This window comes from Lolium perenne, chromosome 4 (genome assembly GCF_019359855.2).
Source record: "Lolium perenne isolate Kyuss_39 chromosome 4, Kyuss_2.0, whole genome shotgun sequence".
In the NCBI taxonomy this organism is placed as follows: Eukaryota; Viridiplantae; Streptophyta; class Magnoliopsida; order Poales; family Poaceae; genus Lolium; species Lolium perenne.
The window spans coordinates 156,554,782-156,575,187 of NC_067247.2; the positions used below are offsets into that span (position 1 = coordinate 156,554,782).

Here is a 20,406-nt window from a genome sequence, read left to right on the forward strand (position 1 = left end):
TCATATCACTGCAATAATTCTCCCTATATCCCTTCTTTGCTAACATTCTAGAGTTGAAGGAAACATTCCCAAAGCAATCTCACAGATCTTCCAAACACATACTGACTGAAGAATTAGCCGCACACGACTAACAAAATTTGATGATACACACGAAATGCAGCATCAGAACATAAAGAAGGAATGCAATTGTCATATCACTGCAATAATTCTCCCTATATCCCTTCTTTGCTAACATTCTAGAGTTGAACATATTTCCAAAGCAATCTCACAGATCTTCCAAACACATACTGACTGAAGAATTAGCCGCACACGACTAACAAAATTTGATGATACACACGAAATGCAGCATCAAAACATGAGAAGAAGGGATCATCTTTACAAGACAAAGATAGTTCCTTCCCTTTCCCCTTCCTTTACAGAAGGATACACAATACTACTCCCCGATCACAATTCACAACTCACGGGTGAGCAAAAACCACGAGCAGGGAAGCTACCTATCACCGGCACAATGCGCGATCAAAATGTATGTGGATTCTTCAATCGGCGTTGGACATCGGCGAGTCGAAACCCTCCATGCGGCTGCGCACAATGCGGTGGAAGACATCCCGGACCTGCCTCTCCAGCGGCTCCAGTCCGTCCTTCATGGCGGCGCACACGGCAGCGAGCTCTGCAGCGGCCTCCCGCACCTCGGCCTCGCTCTCCGAGGAGAGCGGGGTGGCCGCGGCGTCGATTGCCTCGGCGAGCCTCTGCGCGCACTTCTCGAGGGCGTGGATTTCCTTGAGGAGGCCGCAGGAGTTGCGCCTGTCCTTGCGCTTCCCCTCCTCGGTGAGGCGGTCCTGGAGCGCGAGGAGCGGCGGCGCCCACGCGAACGGCGCGCGCGGCGGGACGGCGGGGAGGTGGTGCGCCTGGAGCGCGGCGCCGCGGTCCGGGCACGGGACGGCCGCGACGAGCGCCCAGGAGGCGAGGTGGAGCACGCAGCCCATGGCGTACACCGGCGCGGCGAGCCCCGCCTCGTGCGCGCGCGGGGCGGCCAGGCCGGACCCGATGGCCTGCAGCTGGCGCGCGGCCGACCAGGTGCGGGAGACGCTCCAGGAGAGCGAGCGGAAGTGCGCGGAGGAGGAGGAGGAGGAAGACGAGGAGACGGAGGAGGCGCGGGACGGGGACGCGCGGGCGCCGCGGCCGAAGGAGCGGTTGCGGTGGGAGGCGAGGAAGGAGGCGACGCCGCCGGCGCTGCCGGCGGCGGTGGCGTCGTCGACGAGGAGGACGGAGAGGTCGGAGAGCGCCTTCCGCGCGCGGCGGAGCTGGCCCTCGTGGATCTCGCCGGGCGCGGCCAGCACGGACGCCGCGATGCCGGCGAGGCGGCCCCAGCGGCGCACCTGGTCGACGCCGTCGCGGGCGGCGTTGCAGACGTCGAGCGCCTTCACGGCGCGCTCGTGGTACTCCGCCACCAGCCTCTCCGCCTGCGCGGCGCCGCCGCCGGCGCGGCGCCGCGCCTGGGCCACGACCACGCGGAACTCGTCCTGGCACTGCAGGAAGGCGTGGAGGAGGCGGCGGATCCAGGCGAGGGAGAGGAAGTCGTCCCCGTCCCTGAGGTCCGCGAGGGTGACGGCGACGTGGCGCTGGAAGGCGTCGACGTCGGCCTCCCCGCCGGAGGGCAGCATGGTGGGGTGCGCGGGGCTGTCGCGGGTCCGGGAGAGCAGGGAGCGGCCGAAGGAGGAGAAGGAGGAGTGGGATGGCGAGCCCTGGTAGTCCGTAGCCGGCATGGTCGCCGGTGAGAGCGCGGTGGGGGTATTTTTCTCCGCCGGAGAAGGCGAAGCGGGTAGCGGAGGAGAGAGGGTTAGCGGGCGCGGACCGTCGGCGGAGACGACGTTTAGTTTTGGGTTGTGTGAGGCTGCCTGCGGTGAGCTGTGTGTGGTGTTGATGGCTGATGGGTGCGCCTGTATATATGTATGGGATTGGGATTAGGGAGACGACTAGTTTACCAACTGATGCTGGATTAATTTAGGGGTTAGTGAAGAGTTCCTCCCAGCTACTCACTTGCACCAGTTGGATTTGTCTAATGCCGGTCTGTGGTCTTTATTTGCATGTGGTGATATTCTTTCGGAATTGGAATGTTTCTGGTTTTGTTTAGCCTTATTTGACTGTTTTTGAGAAGGTCCTTTGAAAAATTAGTAATTCCTCACAACCTCCTTTGGATTTAGATGATGCTTTATTTCAAGGCTAGTGTAGATTATACCCCAAAATGGCTGCATTATAAGTGATCATACTGTAGCACAACGTTTCTAATCGTATAGTTAACTAAATATATGAAAACTGGTCTTTTCCAGAATCGAGCACTCCACCCAACTGTTCAGCATATGTAGTGGAGAATCGAGATTTTTTCCTGGGAAGGGGGGAGGTAAATAGATATAGTTCTTTCATCTCCTCCGAATGCAGCCACCGGAGCAGGCCAGGAAAAGGGAGGATGAGGCCAAAGCGCCCGAGATGAGCTCCCTACAGCCAGCGTTCCAAATGCTACCAGGGCAAACTACAACCTAAACTAATATACCGCGGTCTCTTGTTCGCGCCGCCGACAATGATATCGGATAGGAGAGGGGAATGAGCTAGGTCTTCTTCCCTTTTGACTTGCCGGGGAGGGGGTGAGGTGGAGATGTGAGGGGAAGAGGAGATGTGTGTCTATCTGTCAAATTATTGTCAAATTTTAACATTTGTTGCACATCACATGAAGATCAACACAACATATGCCTTGCCATGAAAATACACGGTCCTAATGGGGCAGAACTGCAAAAGGACAATTCTATACATGTACAAAGAAAACCAGGAGGCGTGCACACGCTTGTTTGCTTGTATTTTAAGTTTATAAAAAATCACGGGGGCAGATTAAGAAAGCATTAGACCGATCCAACCCAACCCAATTCCATCATAACCAGCCCGGTCAGTCGCCTCGCCCCCGCGCGCGCGCGCCCACGATCTCCGCTGACGGGAAAGAAAGAAAGCGTACGCGAAAGAATCGGAAACGTAAAAGAAACCGAGGCGAACGCGGGCGGGCGACGCGGCCTGGACGCGCCCGACGGCAGCCCGAGGCCGCCATGTGGGCCCCCCTGGCCGCGTGCACGCGGACAGAACGTTCCCACGTCGCGCTCCTCCGCCGCGGTGAGCTTTTACCGTGCTACCCCTTCGGCGACGCACACCGACCCGGGGCAGTTTGGGCAAAGTTTTACGTAGTTGTTTATCGATCGGGCGCACGGGCGGGCACGCGGCCGCGGGCAACGCGGCCGGCACCGGGTTGACCGCGCGTGGGCCCGCGGCGGTGGGGACGGTGGGGCCCAGCTGTCAGCCGGGGTTGCGGAAAGGGTCGCCGAGGCAGGCGCGCGGGCCACGTCGTAGTCCAACGGCGCACTGCAGCTAGCAGCAGCAGCTCAACTGACGGGAGTAGTAGTACGTGCGGATTGTGATGGATTGTGTTGGTGCTGCGTTCAAACCAACTGAACAGGTCAATTTCTTCCGAAAAATATAGTATTCGGAAGAGGTCGCTGCTGGCTTGTGCTAGGTCAGCACAAGTGCTAAACACAGCTTAGCAGCAACTTGGTTTCGCCACAACAACAAGACTAGTGGATTATTAGCTGCTGCTGCTAGCTTGCATAAATATTTTGTTTATTTATCACGATGGTCAATACGGGGACTTGTGTGCTGTGGATAAGACAACAAGACAGCTTGCTCCATTACTTCGAATAAAAATACTCTCTCCATCCATAAAAAGACGTCACAAGTTAAACAAAATTTAAACGGGGTATCTAGACATATCTTTTTTATGGACGGATGTGCTATGCAACCTTGCCAACACGGCTATAGACGACTCCGTTACTCCAATCTAAGTTTTTATTTCGAAAAAAATAACAACCTAAACAACTTTGAATTTTTGTCGATCAAGAAGAGGAGAATTGCACGGTTAGTTACCGCGGGAACACGACTTCGCCACCGACTCCCACGGGAGATGCGCACACCGCAACATGAGTGCGTACTCAACGGCCGTGCACCTTTGGGTCCGATGGCGAGCTACGAAAGAGAAGAAGGCAAATATGGCACCACCAAGGATCATCGGGCGAGACTATCTGCAACTTGTCATCATCATATCCGTTGCTACACCAGACTACTACAAGATGATGATGACGCCCACAACTGCCGTTGATGTCAACCCCATCGAGTTTGGGGACGACTTCTGCCAGCTGCCTCACTAACGAAACCAAAGTCTGCCAGCCCACATGTCCACCTGTAACACCCCAGGTTTATAGGGCACGCGAGGGTAAATTTAGGATTTGTGCATTCACCTTAAAAAGTGGAAGGGAGGGGAATTTTTATCTTCGATTATAAACTCAAAGTGATCTAGAAACCTCATATAAGTCTTCATGAGTTAGGGTTATCATCTCGCCAAATGTTTGGTTTCGAGATAAGCTTTGTTGATATTTACCACAAAAGAGAAAACATGGAAAAAAATAACATCAAGTGTTATTTGAATTCAAATACTAGAATTTGAATCTTACATTCAAATTTGAATTCAACTCATCCTATAACTCAAAAATTGAAGTAAAGAATTTATACAACAAAGTAAATACCCATTTTATTGATAGCCAAGACATTACATTGTCTTTACATATAAGTTGGATAAAAGAAGATTACAAATTTGAATTTTTACAAATCTGAATATAATGAATAATAAACCTATATTAAACCTAGACTAAAGAGTCTTCAATCTCTAGTCTTCAAACCTGCACACATACACAACTAAAAAAAGGAATGGTTAATGTTAAAATGTTGCCAACACCAAATTGGTGAGGCATATTACTGTATGGGCTTGAGAAATAGACTCTAGGAATAATCCTAGAATCTTTGTTTGCAAAAAAAAAAGGGCAAATCAGAAAGAAATACAAGGAACCAAGATCACCAAGTAAATAACCAAGTGACAAATGACCAGCAACAGTAAGAGTGACACTGTTTAACATCCAATTTTGTTGAACTATGAAGCAAGGCAAAGAGAACTGATAGCAACATTACAACTTTAACAGTCAACAGGATCAAGGGAATTAGGCCAAATTCATTTGAAAATCAACAAAAAGCAAACAGAGCAATGGAAAAGATCTTGGCACTAACCGTCAAGATCATTTCCAAAGAATCAACTAGCAACTAGGAAGCAGCAATAGACTCGTGGATCATTTCCAAGCAATAGGTCAGCACAGCACAGCTTAGTAGCAACTTGGTTTCGCAACAACAAGAAGACTAGTGGATTATTAGCTGCTGCAGCTAGCCTAAATATTTTGTTTATTTATCGCGATGGTCAAGAGGGGGACTTCTGTGTTTTTTTTTTTTTTTTTTTTGCACAGAAGAGGGGTCAGACGACCCCGGTGGAGCATTTATATTAGAACATGTGGCAGGTACATCTTACAGAAAAGCCCCTTAACATCTCTCGCCTTGAGAAACCTAAAATTTGAAGAAGGGACCTCCCACTTTACAAAAAACACCCTGACTAACAGATGGGAAAAGCAATCAGGTCCAAGGGCATCTCTGCCACCCACCGCCGGCGAACTCCAGGCGTCACCGCCGAGTTCCGAGCGCATAATGCTCGGATGCTCTTCTCCGGCGCCAAGATCAAGCCCCTGGCTACCACCAGAGAGTCGGGGACGAACCACTTGACTCCCCAGCGGCGTCGAGCTCCAGCAGCCGACCAAGAGGGCCTCCGCCATGGAGGTTGCAGATGGGCCGCCACTACGGCCAAGGATCACAGTGACAGCAGTCGCTGTGTGTTGCGCACAGGAAGAAGCTCCGAAGCAGCAAGAATCTCTCCGCCACCATACTAGAGAAGCTCGGCTACCTCTTCCGCCACCATGACGATGAGAGGAACAGCAGAGTTGATGAAGACCTTGACAGAGAAAATCTCGGCGGCGCTTATTGAGGAAGATCTCGCCAGATCTGCAACTCCCACCACACCTCCACCTCGGAGAGTCGTCGGAGCGCCTGACCGGAGAGCACCCGGTGCCTCGCCAGGACACCAGCGTGAGGCTCTTCCCTGGCATAAAGCCAGACTCCTTCAGAGAAGAGAACAAGGGGGAAAAAGGAGCAAGGAGAGCCGAAGCTACTCTTTGCCAAGGATTCGGCCTGGAGAAATCAGCATAGGAGTTAATCACCACCTCATCTCCACCAAGAACGGCAAGAGGAGGAAGAAGATAGGCTCCAGATCTGACTTCTATTTTATTTGCCGGGAAGGAAGCTATCACTAAGAAACCTAAAACTACATGGAGCCAGACCTCTCTCCCACCCAGCGCCGGCCACCATGGCCGCCGGCGGCGAGGGGGAGAGAGGCCGGCGGAGGATTCAGAAGCAGGGGGCAAGGGCGATAGGATCCACAGGGGTAATCTCCACTAGGGTACTGTAGCAGGCTGAGAGGGGAAAAGCGGACTTCTGTGTTGTGCTGTGGATAAGACAAGAAGCCAGCTGCTCCATTATTAGTTCGTACATAAATATGCAACCTTTTCGCAAAAAAATATGCAACCTTTTCGCAAAAAAATATGCAACCTTGCCAACATGGGTATAAATGGAGTCCATTAATCCAACCTACGATCTTTTTAAAGAAAAAATCATTGATTAAGAAGAACCTTGGTAATTATCGGGTAGCGAAAACCAGTACAACATGGTGGGCTGAACAGGCACACAAAAACGATGCGACACACGACGTCAAGTGGAAACGCACACCACCGGGAAAGAACACATGTGTCATCGTCGTCGCTTCTCCTCGAGCTAGAGAACCCGGCTTCGCCATCAACTTCCACGAAAGACGCGCTCAAGCGCAACAAGAAATGTGAAGACATAAGAAACCCCAAACAGCCATCCACACACGCTGACGACCGTGCAACCTCGGATCGGAGGGCAAGTTACGAAGGACACCATATCCACCTTGAACCTCAGGTGAAGTTGTTGCAGTGCTTGGGGCTTCCCCTGCCGCCGCCATCCTTGGCACCAGCTTTAGCACGACACACTCCTCCGGTGGCGGCGGGGAGAGGTGGAGGGGGAAAAGGGCAACAAGGGTGGTGGCTAAGATTTCCCCCGAGCCATCCCAGAGAGAGAGAGGGGCGTAACAGTTATTAAGAATGTTATTTCACCAACTTGTCGAGTACATCGTTTATGTTAGAAAATTTTGACCGAATGTTTTCTGGAACTCATATATGTTTACAATTGGCAAACCGATGTAGTGGCACTCGTCGCCATTGTCAACGACATCCACAGCTCAGGGCATGCCCAATGCACTGCCCTAGAGGTGCTGCTTCACACCTTTAGTTAGGTTCGGGTGGTCCAAAGTAGGTTCGGATGAGGAGGCAGCCTCCTCTTCAAGAAGTGGGATCTTCAGTCCTAAAAGCATGCTTTTTGGAGAGAGAAAAAGATACATAGTGTCATATTTGTGGGATCCCTTCTCTCTTTTTTCTGACTAAAGTTGTAGCTTCCATTGTAGAGATAAAATTCACCATGTTGCTTCTTACAACATTTTTACATGGAGCAGCTAGTTGTGTATGCCACCGTTGCTCATGCCCTCAGCAACATTAGAAAGCAAAAGCCCTACACAATCGAAGAAAAATATCCTGAATTAAGAGAATCGTCATCAACAGCTAGGCTATAAAACACACGCGAGGCATAAAGTGCTCGCACGATCCATTTGCATGGATCCGCCTAACGTTTGGTAGGGCGTCATCACAACTTAATACGGCCGGACACTCCTAGCACGGGAGACTTTTTTCCCCAAGATCTTGTGAGGCAATAGAGAATGCCTCGCCGATTGCGGCATGGCGAGCCAAATCTCCAAGTACTTGACAGCCTAACACGAGCACTATCAACCGCGCCTAGATAGCTAAGCTACGTTATCCAGATTTGCACCGCTCCCACTTGGGCTTCGCGGCTCCTCACTTTTCAGAAATGTGTGTGGTGGTAGGACTAATTGTAGGGTGTGGATGGCTCCAAAATAATTTGGACGGTGTGGACCATGGAGAGGCGATTATTTGGCATCCGGTACCGCCGCTGAAATCGTTTTTTCACGACTTTTATTGTTAGTAATTTGTTGCCATATGCATGTGCTTTTTCATAATCTTCTAAACTTTCTGTATTTGAAAAAAAATGTCTCCCAACAACTGTATAACCGATAGAATTGATGAAAATGTCGTAGAAGTATTTTAAACTTACGCGAGAGAATCCAAAGTTATCAGACCAAAAAAAAAATCTTTTGTCGGGAAAATGGTCGTCGGATGTGTAAGAGGAATGAATTCACTTGAACATCTACAAAGACATGTAAATTTTCCTCCAAACTAAATTTGCGTCAATTAAGTTGGGTATAAATTTGGACAAAACCTGCTCCGGGTGTGATGAAACTGAATGTGGATGCGTCCTTCCTGCATGACTCATGGGGAAGGGGGCTATGGGGCTATCCCGCCGGATTTTGGAGGAAATTTTGTTGTAGCATGTTGCGATTATAAAACACATGCAATCGATGTTGCATCAATGGAAGCAATGTCTTTGTTCGCTATACAAGAAACTCGTGAAGCAGGTTGGATGTCAACAGTTGATGGTTGGGTCAAACTCCATGGATGCGGTGTGAGCTATACTCGATCCTAATGAGTATGAAGGTACAAGTGTGGTAATTATTGATGATCACCAGCAGTTAATTGCTTTACTTAGCATCTCGACTATCTAGCATTGTCCGCGAGGAGAAGCTAATGAGCTGCAGGTGAGCTTGCTCGCTACGGAGCCAGACAGGGTTTTTGGGGAAGGTTTGGTTAGTTGATCCCTTTGTTTTTGTTTCTTTTTTACCAGTTGCACGATCGTGATATAATTCAATAAAGTTCCATGAACTTACAAAACCCATCTGGGGTTTCATCCCTCCCGTTAGCGTTGCCGCCGGTCCGCTCCACCTCCGGTGGCCTTGGGGCCTTGGAGGTGTGGCGTGATGACCCACAAGTATAGGGGGTGTATCGTAGTATTTTCGATAAGTAAGAATGTCGATCCCAACGAGGAGCAGAAGGTGTTGACAAGCAGTTTCGATGAAGGATTCCCTGTAAATGCTCACAGACAAGTATTCAGGGGGTTTTGATGTAACAGTTGAATAAAGTACGAGTAAGTAAAGTGCGAGAGTAACAATTGCAGCGAGTGGCCCAATCCTTTTTAGCACAAAGGACAAGCCGGTTTGATTACTTATAATGACCAAGCGTTCTCGAGGACACACGGGATTTTAGTCTAGTGCTTTCGCTACATACGGCTAAATAATCTTCATTGTTATGATAAGTGTTGTGTGGGTGAACCTATGCTAATGTACCGCCCTTCCTAGGACTAATACATACTTGTGATTATACCCCTTGCAAGCATCCGCAACTACAAGAAAGTAATTAAGAATAAATCTAACCACAGCCTTAAACTCTGAGATCCTGCTATCCCTCCTGCATCGATATACCAACGGGGGTTTAGGTTTCTGTCACTCCGGCAACCCCGCAATCGGCAAACGAGTACAAGATGCATTCCCCTAGGCCCATAAAGGTGAAGTGTCATGTAGTCGACGTTCACACGACACCACTAGAAGAATGACACCACAACTTAAATATCATAACATTGAATATTACTCAACCATAATTCACTACTAACATTTAGACTTCACCCATGTCCTCAAGAACTAAACGAACTACTCACGAGACATCATATGGAACATGATCAGAGGTGATATGATGATGAATAACAATCTGAACATAAACCTTGGTTCAATGGTTTCACTCAATAGCATCAACAACAAGTAGAAATCGATACCGGGAGAGTTTCCCCTATCAAACAATCAAGATCAAACCCAAATTGCTACGGCGGTGACGGTGTCCAGCGGTGGAGACGGCGGTGATGATGGTGGAGATGATGATGATGGTGATGGATACGATGTCCAGCTCGATGACGGTGACGATGGCGTCGATTTCCCCCTCCGGGAGGGAATTTCCCCGGCGGATTCCTGCCCGCCGGAGAGCTCTTTTCTCTCTGGTGTTCTCCGCCCCGCAGAGGCGGCTGTGGCTCTTCGCGAGGTACCCTCTGTAGCTTAGGTTTTCGGGACGAAGGGTTTCGCGAAGAAAAGGAGGCGAAAGGGGCTGTGGGGCCCCCACACCACAAGGTGGCGCGGCCAGGCCATGGGCCGCGCCGGCCTGTGGTCTGGCCCCACCTTGGGCCTTCTCAGCTCCTCCTTCTGGCTTCCTTCGTCATCTTGAAAAATAGGATTTTTGGTATAATTTCCTTCCACAGTTGATCTTCCGAAATATTGCGTTCTGACGTTGCTTTTTCCAGCAGAATCCTGGCTCCGATGCTTGATCCTCCAATAATGATGAAACATGCAAAATAGATGAAATAACATAAGTATTGTGTCCCAATCTGAAATATATCAATGAATAACAGCAAATTATGATACAAAATAGTGATGCAAATTGGACGTATCAACTCCCCCCAAGCTTAGACTTCGCTTGTCCCCAAGCGAAACTGAACTCGGTAAACAGGACCACATGTTTATGGAGTGAAGAGTCGATAAATAAAATACGGACAAGAAGCATCATATTCATTCACACAAGACATTCTAGTAAACAACTTCCTCATATAACTCAACTTGAAACAAGTATAAAGTAATCACAAATAAAGGTGCATAAGAAATCATAGTTGGTGATGGCAAACTTCGTTCTTGGTCAGAGAACAATTAACAGATTATACTTATCTCATTGAGCAACGCTCTCATGTTAAAGTTTATAAGGCACAACTTGCATACTCAATCATAATGGTCTCCTCATGATCATTGATAACTTGCAAAGCTATATTCATCGGATAAAACTTGTACTAAACAAGAAAGAGTAAAAGACATGATGAAGTAAATCACAATATAGATGGTTTGATCACAACAACTCAAATGCTTGCTTAAGATGGAGGGAAATAGGTTTACTGACTCAACGTAAAGTAAAAGACAGGCCCTTCGCAGAGGGAAGCAGGGATTAAATCATGTGCTAGAGCTTTTCAATTTTGAAATCATATAAAGAGAATGAAAGTAACATTTTGAGAGGTGTTTGTTGTTATCAACGACTGGTAGCGGGTACTCTAACCCCCTTGCCAGACAAACCTTCAAAGAGCGGCTCCCATTTTATTTTTATTTTTGTGTGGCACTCCTTCCAACCTTTCTTTCACAAACCATGGCTAACCGAATCCTCGGGTGCCTCGCCAAAGAATCTCATACCATGAAGGAGTGCCTTTTTATTTTAGTTTTATTATGATGACACTCCTCCCCACCTTTGCTTTCTCAAGCCATGGCTAACCAAATCCTTCGGGTGCCGTCCAACAATCACATACCATGGAGGAGTGTCTATTTAGGTTAATTAATTTGGGACTGGGAATCCCATTGCCAGCTCTTTTTGCAAAGTTATTGGATAAGCGGATGAAGCCACTAGTCCATTGGTGAAAGTCGCCCAACAAGATTGAAAGATAAAACACCACATACTTCCTCATGAGCTATAAAACATTGACACAAATAAGAGATAATAAATTTTGAATTATTTAAAGGTAGCACACGAAGTATTTACTTGGAATGGCAGGAAATACCATGTAGTAGGTAGTTATGGTGGACACAAATGGCATAGGTTTGGGTTGAGGTTTGGATGCACGAGAAGTATTCCCTCTCAAGATGTGTCTTTGGCTAGCAAGGTTAATTAGCAAGCATAAGAGTCGAGGGAAAACAAACAAATATACATGTGACAGAAACAATCATGCATCTTCCTTGTAAGCACAAACAATTTTAACTTCAGAATAATAAGCTATGAGCTAATCAAGAAAGGAAGACAATGAAACAACTACATGTATTTCTCTTTTCTACTTAAACCTCAAAGTGTTGTTGCTATTGACCAATGCTAAGTTTGCCAAAACCAAATAGATTTATTCAATGCTCCCAAAGTGATACCAATACTAACAACAAGGTAAATCATATAATAGAGATTGCAAACTAAAATAAGATGTGCAATATGTAAATGATAAGACTTCTCATTAATATTCCATAACGATAACTCACACCAAGGGATACATAGATAACCAAATAAAGGAGAGATACTTCCAAACTGCAACCCATCTTATATGATAACTTCCCTACTCATGATATGACACTACTTGACAGTAAAAAGTAAAAGATAGTGATGATGTGATACCGCGGCACTCCCCCAAGCTTGGATCAAACCAAGGGGATGCCAATACCGATGATGAGTTACCCCTGCGGCGATGGTGGTGATGAACTCCCATCATCAAACTTCCAAGGAAGAGGCTCTCCATCAAGAAACGACATCTTGGTCTCGGGAATCCTGAAACTAGCAGCACGGCTTATGTATTTAAACCTGTTTTCATACTCACGCTTCGATTCGAACGTCATAGAGTTGTGCTTGGAGCTTGTTGGTGGTGTCGTGAAGTGAGAGGATGTCGCCCCAAAGCTTTGCAGTTTCCTTCTCATGTTCAGCAATGAGTTCAGACACAATCCTGTGGAAGATATCCACATCACGCTCAGCCATCTTCTTGTATTTGAAAACCTCTTGTTCTAGCTTCTCCATCCTGTCTTCCAAGCTTCCTTCTCCTTTAGGACCCTGGACATCCTTGATCTGCAGCTCTCCTTCAACGAGCAGCAACTCCTTGGGGTGCATCCTCAGCTCCTCCATGTACAAGTTGCCAACATCCTTGCAGGAGCTGTCCTTCGGAGTTTCCGACGAAGACATGATGGCTCTAGATCCGAAGCAAATCCCGCGAAACAGCTCGAAACAAAACACGTCGAGAAAACGATATACGGGCCTCCAGGGGTCCGGGGGATTATATAGCAAAAATTTTCACGACAAAAGGAAAGTACCAGATCGAACCAGGGTCGGAAAGGGGCGACAAGGCGGCCAGACCATAGGTCGGCGCGGGCCCAGGTCAGGCCGCGCTGGCCTATGGTGGCACGCCCTCGTGCGTCTTTTCCACTCCGTTTCGATCTCGTAATTTTTCATATTTTCCAAAAACAGCAAAAATATTGTTCGGAAAGTAAATTGCGAACTTTTCATTACCAGTACTGTTACCTATTCAAAGTCGAGTTCTGGCGGACTGTCAATTTGTCCTTTGATGAAAGCCTCCGGTGTCTCCACTCGAATAATATCAACATCAACATTATAAGAATCACCTGAGATATAATGCTTGAGTCTTTGTCCATTCACCACTTGCGTGGCATTGCCTTGGAGAGAGCTAATTTTAATTGCTCCTGAACGATACACCTCCTCAACAACATACGGTCCTTCCCATTTCGAGAGTAATTTCCCTGCAAAGAATCTGAGACGAGACCGATACAATAGGACTTTATCCCCAATATTAAATTCTCTTTTGATAATCCTTCTATCATGCCATTTTTTAACTTTCTCTTTAAAGAGTTTAGCATTTTCATAAGCTTCACTTCTCCATTCATCTAGAGAACTCAATTGCAACAACCTCTTATTACCGGCAAGTTTAGGATCTTTATTTAATTCTCTAACAGCCCAATAAGCTTTGTGCTCTAGTTCTAAAGGTAAATGACAAGCTTTCCCATAAACCATTTTATAAGGTGACATTCCCATGGGATTTTTATAAGCAGTTCTATAAGCCCATAGTGCATCCTTCAATTTACTAGCCCAATTCTTTCTAGTTTTATTAACAGTCTTTTGCAAGATAGATTTAATCTCTCTATTTGATAATTCTACTTGCCCACTAGTTTGAGGATGATAAGCGGAAGCAATTCTATGATTAATACCATATCTAGCAAGAGTTTTTCTAAAACCTCCATGAATAAAATGAGAACCTCCATCAGTCATAATATATCTAGGCACTCCAAATCTAGGAAAAATAATGTCTAAAAGCATTCTTAAAGAGGTCTCACCATCAGCACTTTTTGTAGGTATGGCTTCCACCCATTTAGTAACATAATCAACAGCAACAAGTATATGAGTGTTACCTTCAAGACGGAAAAGGTCCCATGAAGTCAAATCCCCAACAATCAAATGGTTCAATAACAAGAGTATAATTCATAGGCATTTCATTACGTCTGGAGATATTACCAACCCTTTGGCATTCATCACAAGATAAAATAAACTTTCTCGCATCCTTGAAGAGAGTTGGCCAATAAAAACCTGATTGTAGAACCTTTTGCGCGGTTCTTTCTCCGGCGTGATGTCCTCCATAAGCACTACCATGACATTTACTCAATATCTCTTGTTGTTCATATTCGGGAACACACCTTCGCAGAATACCATCCACTTCTTCTTTATATAAGTGTGGGTCATCCCAGAAATAATGCCTCAAGTCATAAAAGAATTTCCTCCTTTGCTGAGCTGAAAAGGTTGGAGGCAAGTACTTGGAAACAATAAAGTTAGCATAATCAGCATACCAAGGACTGTCTCGCGAGCTCACCTTTATTACAGCCAATTGTTCATTTGGAAAACTATCATTAACTTGAGAACAGGATCATAAGCAATATTTTCCAATCTAGACAAATTATCAAACAGGATTATCAAGCACCTTTCCTATCTACAATATGTAAATCGAATTCTTGCAAAAGAAGTACCCATCTAATAAGCCTCGGCTTAGCATCTTTCTTTGTCATAAGGTATCTAATTGCAGCATGATCAGTATGAATCGTAACTTTTGAATCAACAATATAAGATCTAAATTTATCACAAGCAAAGACTACAGCTAATAATTCTTTTTCAGTTGTAGCATAATTTCTTTGAGCAGCATCAAGAGTTTTACTAGAATAATGAATAACATTCAGTTTTTTATCTACTCGCTGTCCAAGAACAGCGCCTACAGCAAAATCACTAGCATCACACATAATTTTAAATGGTAAGTTCCAATCAGGAGGTTCAATTATAGGAGCAGTTGTTAAGGCTTTCTTAAGAGTTTCAAAAGCTTCCTTACAATCATCATCAAAAACAAAAGGTACATCTTTTTGAAGAAGATTAGTAAGAGGCTTTGAAATCTTGGAGAAATCTTTAATGAACCTCCTATAAAACCCAGCATGACCAAGAACACTACGAATACCTTTAACATCCCTCGGATAGGGCATCTTCTCAATTGCTTCAACTTTAGCTCTATCAACTTCAATACCTCTCTCAGAAATTTTATGTCCCAATACAATTCCTTCATTAACCATAAAGTGGCATTTCTCCCAATTAAGAACAAGGTTAGTTTCTTCACATCTCTGCAAAACTTTATCAAGGTTTCGCAAGCAACTATCAAAAGAATTCCCATAGACGGAAAAATCATCCATGAATACTTCCACAATACTCTCACAAAAGCCATGAAAAATAGCAGACATGCATCTTTGAAAAGTAGCAGGAGCATTACATAAACCAAAAGGCATACGCCTATAAGCATAAGTTCCATAGGGACAAGTAAAAGTGGTTTTCTCTTGATCTTTAGTTTTAACAAAGAATTTGTGAAAACCCAGAATAACCATCAAGAAAGCAAAAATGAGTATTTTTAGACAATCTTTCTAGCATTTGATCAATAAATGGTAAAGGGTAATGATCTTTCTTAGTAACTTTATTAACTTTTCGAAAATCAATGCACATTCTATACCCAACAACTACTCTTTGAGGGATGAGCTCATCATTATCATTAGGCACAACAGTCATTCCTCCTTTCTTGGGAACGCAATGCACAGGACTAACCCATCTACTATCAGCAATAGGATATATAATACCAGCTTCAAGAAGTTTTAATACCTCATTCCTTACCACCTCCTTCATCTTCGGAATTAGACGACGCTGATGTTCAACAACAGGCTTTGCATCATCTTCCATATTAATAGCATGTTGGCAAATAGAAGGAGAAATCCCCTTCAAATCATCAAGAGTGTAGCCAATAGCTCCTCGGTGTTTCTTCAATATTTCCAATAACCTTTCTTCCTCAATCTCTGAAAGCTTAGAACTAATAATAACAGGATATATTTTCTTATCATCAATATGAGCATATTTAAGATTATCAGGCAAAGGCTTTAATTCAAAAACAGGATCTTCCTTTGGTGGCGGTGTTGTACCCAAATCTTCCACCGGTAAATCATGCTTGAGAATAGGTTGGCGGAGAAAAATTTCCTCAAGCTCATCTCTTTCTTTCCTAAAAACTTCACTCTCGCTATTCTCCAAATGTTGCTGCAAAGGATTATTAGGAACAAGAACAATAGATGCACACTGCTCCATTTTAAAATCATCACTAGGCAAATCAGCTTTATAAGGAGTTTTGGTAAATTTAGAGAAGTTAAACTCATAAGATTCACCAGCAAATTTAGTCAAAATTTTCTCTTTCTTGCAATCTATAACAGCTCCACAAGTATTTAGAAAAGGTCTACCAAAAATGATAGGACAATAATCACTAGCAAAGAGAACCAAGTACCAAAAAGTCAGCAGGATATTTAATCTTACCACATAGAACTTCTACATCTCGAACAATACCAATTGGAGAAATAGTTTCTCTATTAGCCAGCTGAATAACCACATCAATATCTTCAAGTTCACAAGAATCAATTTCGTGCATAATCTCTGTGTAAAGCTCATAAGGAATAGCACTAACACTTGCACCAATATCACATAAACCATAATAGCAATGATCACCAATTCTAACAGATAGCATAGGAACACTAACTTGTTTGGGTTTATTAGGATGTGAAACAATATTAGAAGCATCTTCACAGAAAATAATATGACCATCCTCCACATTTTCAGTCACAAGATCTTTAACTATTGCAACAGTAGGTTCAACTTTTATTTGTTCTTCAGGTTCTACAGGTTTCTTTTCACTTTTATGAACCGCACTATTTATAACAAAGTACTCCTTCATTTTAGCAGGGAAAGGAGTTTTTTCAATATAAGCTTCAGGAATAACATGATCAGCAGTTTCAACTACAACGCATTTATTAATAGATGAATCAATTTTATCTTTATACGGTTCATGATACTTATCAAAATTCTTCTTAGGCAATTCATAATGAGAGGCAAAAGCTTTATAAAGATTTGCAGCAACTTGAGAATCAAGACCATATGTAGCACTCATATTACGAAATTTATCAGTATCCATAAAAGCTTCAATGCATTTATAATCATAAATTATACCGGATTCTCTATCCTTGTCGTTCTCCCAACCTTCAGTATTTTCTTGGATCCGATCAAGAAGGTCCCTTTTAAACTCTTCTTTGTTGCGTGTAAATGATCCAGAACAAGAAGTATCCAGCAAGGTCTTGTCTTGAAAAGAAAGTCTTGCATAGAAATTATCAATAATAACATTACCAGGAAGCTCATGAATGGGGCATTTGAGCATTAAAGACTTCAATCTCCCCCAAGCTTGGGCAATACTCTCTCCATCATGAGGCCAAAAATTATATATGCGATTCCGATCCTTGTGAATTTCACTTGGAGGATAGAACTTAGAATAAAACCGGGGCACAATATCATTCCATTCAAGAGAATCCCCATTATCCAGTAATTTATACCAATGCGCCGCCTTACCAGACAGCGATATAGAGAATAGTTTCTTCCTCACTTCATCCATAGCAATACCTGCACACTTGAATAAACCGCATAATTCATGCAAGAACAATAAATGATCTCCAGGGTGGACAGTTCCATCCCCTTCATAGCGGTTATCCATAACACGTTCAATAATTTTCATAGGTATTTTATATGGTATCACTTCCTCACCTGGCGCCTCATCCACTACCGTTGCAGTAGTAGTAGATTTCCCAAATAGAAATTGAAGAGAAGATCTCTCCATAATGACTTATAGCAGCAGGCAGAAATAAAATCAGCACAAACAGTAAAGGTTTTCCTTACCAATTCCACTTACCAATAGCGCTTCACTCCCCGGCAACGGCGCCAGAAAATAGTCTTGATGACCCACAAGTATAGGGGGTGTATCGTAGTATTTTCGATAAGTAAGAATGTCGATCCCAACGAGGAGCAGAAGGTGTTGACAAGCAGTTTCGATGAAGGATTCCCTGTAAATGCTCACAGACAAGTATTCAGGGGGTTTTGCTGTAACAGTTGAATAAAGTACTGATACGTCCAAAACGTATCCACTTTCCCGAACACTTTTGCTATTGTTTTGCCTCTAATTTGTGTATTTTGGATGCAACTAACACGGACTAACGCTGTTTTCGGCAGAATTGCTCTGGTGTCTTGTTTTTGTGCAGAAATCCAACTTTCGGGAAAATCCTCGGAATTTATGCAGAAGGCCCTATTTTCCCAGAATACTGACGGAGCCAGAAGGACAAGTAAAGTGGAGGCCCGAGGGCCCCACACCATAAGGCAGCGCGGCCTAGGGGGGGCCCATGCGGCCCTATGGTGTGGCCCCCTCGGCCGGCCTCCGACGCCCTCCTTCGGACTACTTATCGGCCTCGACCTAAAAACGCACGGAGAGAAGTGGAAGTCGGGAGAAACCCTCCAGAACGCCGCCACATCGCGAAACTCCGTCTCGGGAGCCAGAAGTCTCCGTTCTGGCACTCCGCCGGGACGGGGAATTGGAGGAGATCATCGCCATCATCACCGCCAACGCCTCTCCATCAACCAGCCATGTTTCCCCCATCCATGTGTGAGTAATTCCCCCGCTGTAGGCCGAAGGGGATGGTAGGGATTGGATGAGATTGGTCATGTAATAGCATAAGATTGTTAGGGCATAGTGCCTAGTGTCCGTAATTGGTACTTTGATGATATTGTTGCAACTTGCTATGCTTAATGCTTGTCACTAGGGCCCGAGTGCCATGATCTCAGATCTGAACATGTTATTGTTTCATCATGATATTCATTGTTTTATGATCTTACCTGCAAGTTGTGTACACATGTCGCTGTCCGGAACCAATGGCCCCGAAGTGACAAGAATCAGGACAACCGGAGGGGATGGTAGTGACGTGAGGATCACATGTGTTCACGGAGTGTTAATGCTTTGCTCCGGTACTCTATTAAAAGGAGTACCTTAATATCCAGTAGTTTCCCTTGAGGCCCGGCTGCCACCGGCTGGTAGGACAAAAGATGTTGTGCAAGTTTCTCATTGCGAGCACGTACGACTATAATTGGAACACATGCCTATTGATTGCTTTGTACTTGGACACCGTTTTATTATTATCTGCAAATGCCCTGCTATATTGTTACATGAGTTTCTCTCATCCATGCAACGCCCGTTCATCCGTCCCCGTGCCTACAGTATTTTAATCCTGTTGTTTACTAAAATCACTACTGCTGTCTTTGTTACTCTGCTGCTGTTATTTCACTACTGCTACTGCTATAAAACTGTTACTATCGATAAACTCTTGCGAGCAAGTCTGTTTCCAGTGTGCAGCTGAATTGACAACTCATTTGTTAAGGCTTCCAAGTGTTCTTTGTCTCCCCTTGTGTCGAATCAATAAATTGGGTTTTACTTCCCTCGAAGACCCCATTGCGATCCCCTATACTTGTGGGTCATCAAGACTATTTTCTGGCACCGTTGCCGGGGAGCATAGCTTTATTTGGAAGTTCACTTGGATTGATATTGTTCGCTGCAAATTCTCCATCATGGGTAAACCTCGCGATACTAAGGTCACCATATTACCATCCACTACAAGAAAAGGTACAACTCTGAGTACCTCTGCTGCTCTTGATTCACCATCTGTGATTGATAAACTTGTTTCACCGCCACATGCTTCACATGCGGGTACTTCTGCTGAATCTGAAAATTCTTATAATATTGATGATGCTTCTGCTGTGCTTGATGATAGTGGTTCATTGGGATCCTTTCTAGATGCTACGATTGCTAGGTCTAGACAAATTGAAAATACTGAAACTCCTAATGCTACTACACCTGTTAATTCACCTGAACTTGATTATTCTAGTGATGATCCTGATGAAGATTATATGGAGCTTAATGATGATTTTATTGAAAAATGCAATGCTACTACTGATGCAAGAAAAATTAAAAAGTTGCTTGCAGAACATGCTATTAGATATAAACTGTCTCCTGATCCTAAGTTTGCCACATCTCCTATAAACATTAAGGATAAAGATTATGATTTTTCTCTTGATTTATCTCATATAGCTATTGTTGAGAAAACACCCTTTTGTGGTACTGAAAAAGAAAGTGTTGTTGAACACATGATTGAGTTATCTACTCTAAGTAGCTTGGTTTCTGATGATGTTAAGAAGCGTACTTACTTTGTTGCTAAAATCTTTCCATTCTCATTAAAGGATGACGCTAAAACTTGGTATAATAGTTTGCCACCTAATTCTATTAAAAGTCCAAAAGAATTGCTTGATGTTTTCTTCCGTAAATACTTTCCTGCTAGTGCTCAACATATTGCTTTGCAGAGAATCTATA

At 44.7% G+C, this 20,406-nt stretch overlaps 1 protein-coding gene across 1 annotated transcript; it reads right to left on the reverse strand.

Moving 5' to 3' along the window:
- Positions 1-292: 292 nt before the first annotated feature.
- Positions 293-1,934, reverse strand: LOC127294253 (protein BYPASS1-LIKE). Its single transcript, XM_051324032.2, has one exon. The coding sequence runs from the start codon at positions 1,761-1,763 to the stop codon at positions 537-539; it is 1,227 nt and encodes a 408-aa protein (XP_051179992.1). The 5' UTR covers positions 1,764-1,934; the 3' UTR covers positions 293-536.
- Between the last annotated feature and the right edge of the window lie 18,472 nt (positions 1,935-20,406).

Coding starts and splice junctions, on each gene's coding strand:
- LOC127294253 (XM_051324032.2), bottom strand. CDS start 1,763: ATGCCGGCTACGGACTACCAGGGCTCGCCATCCCACTCCTCCTTCTCC.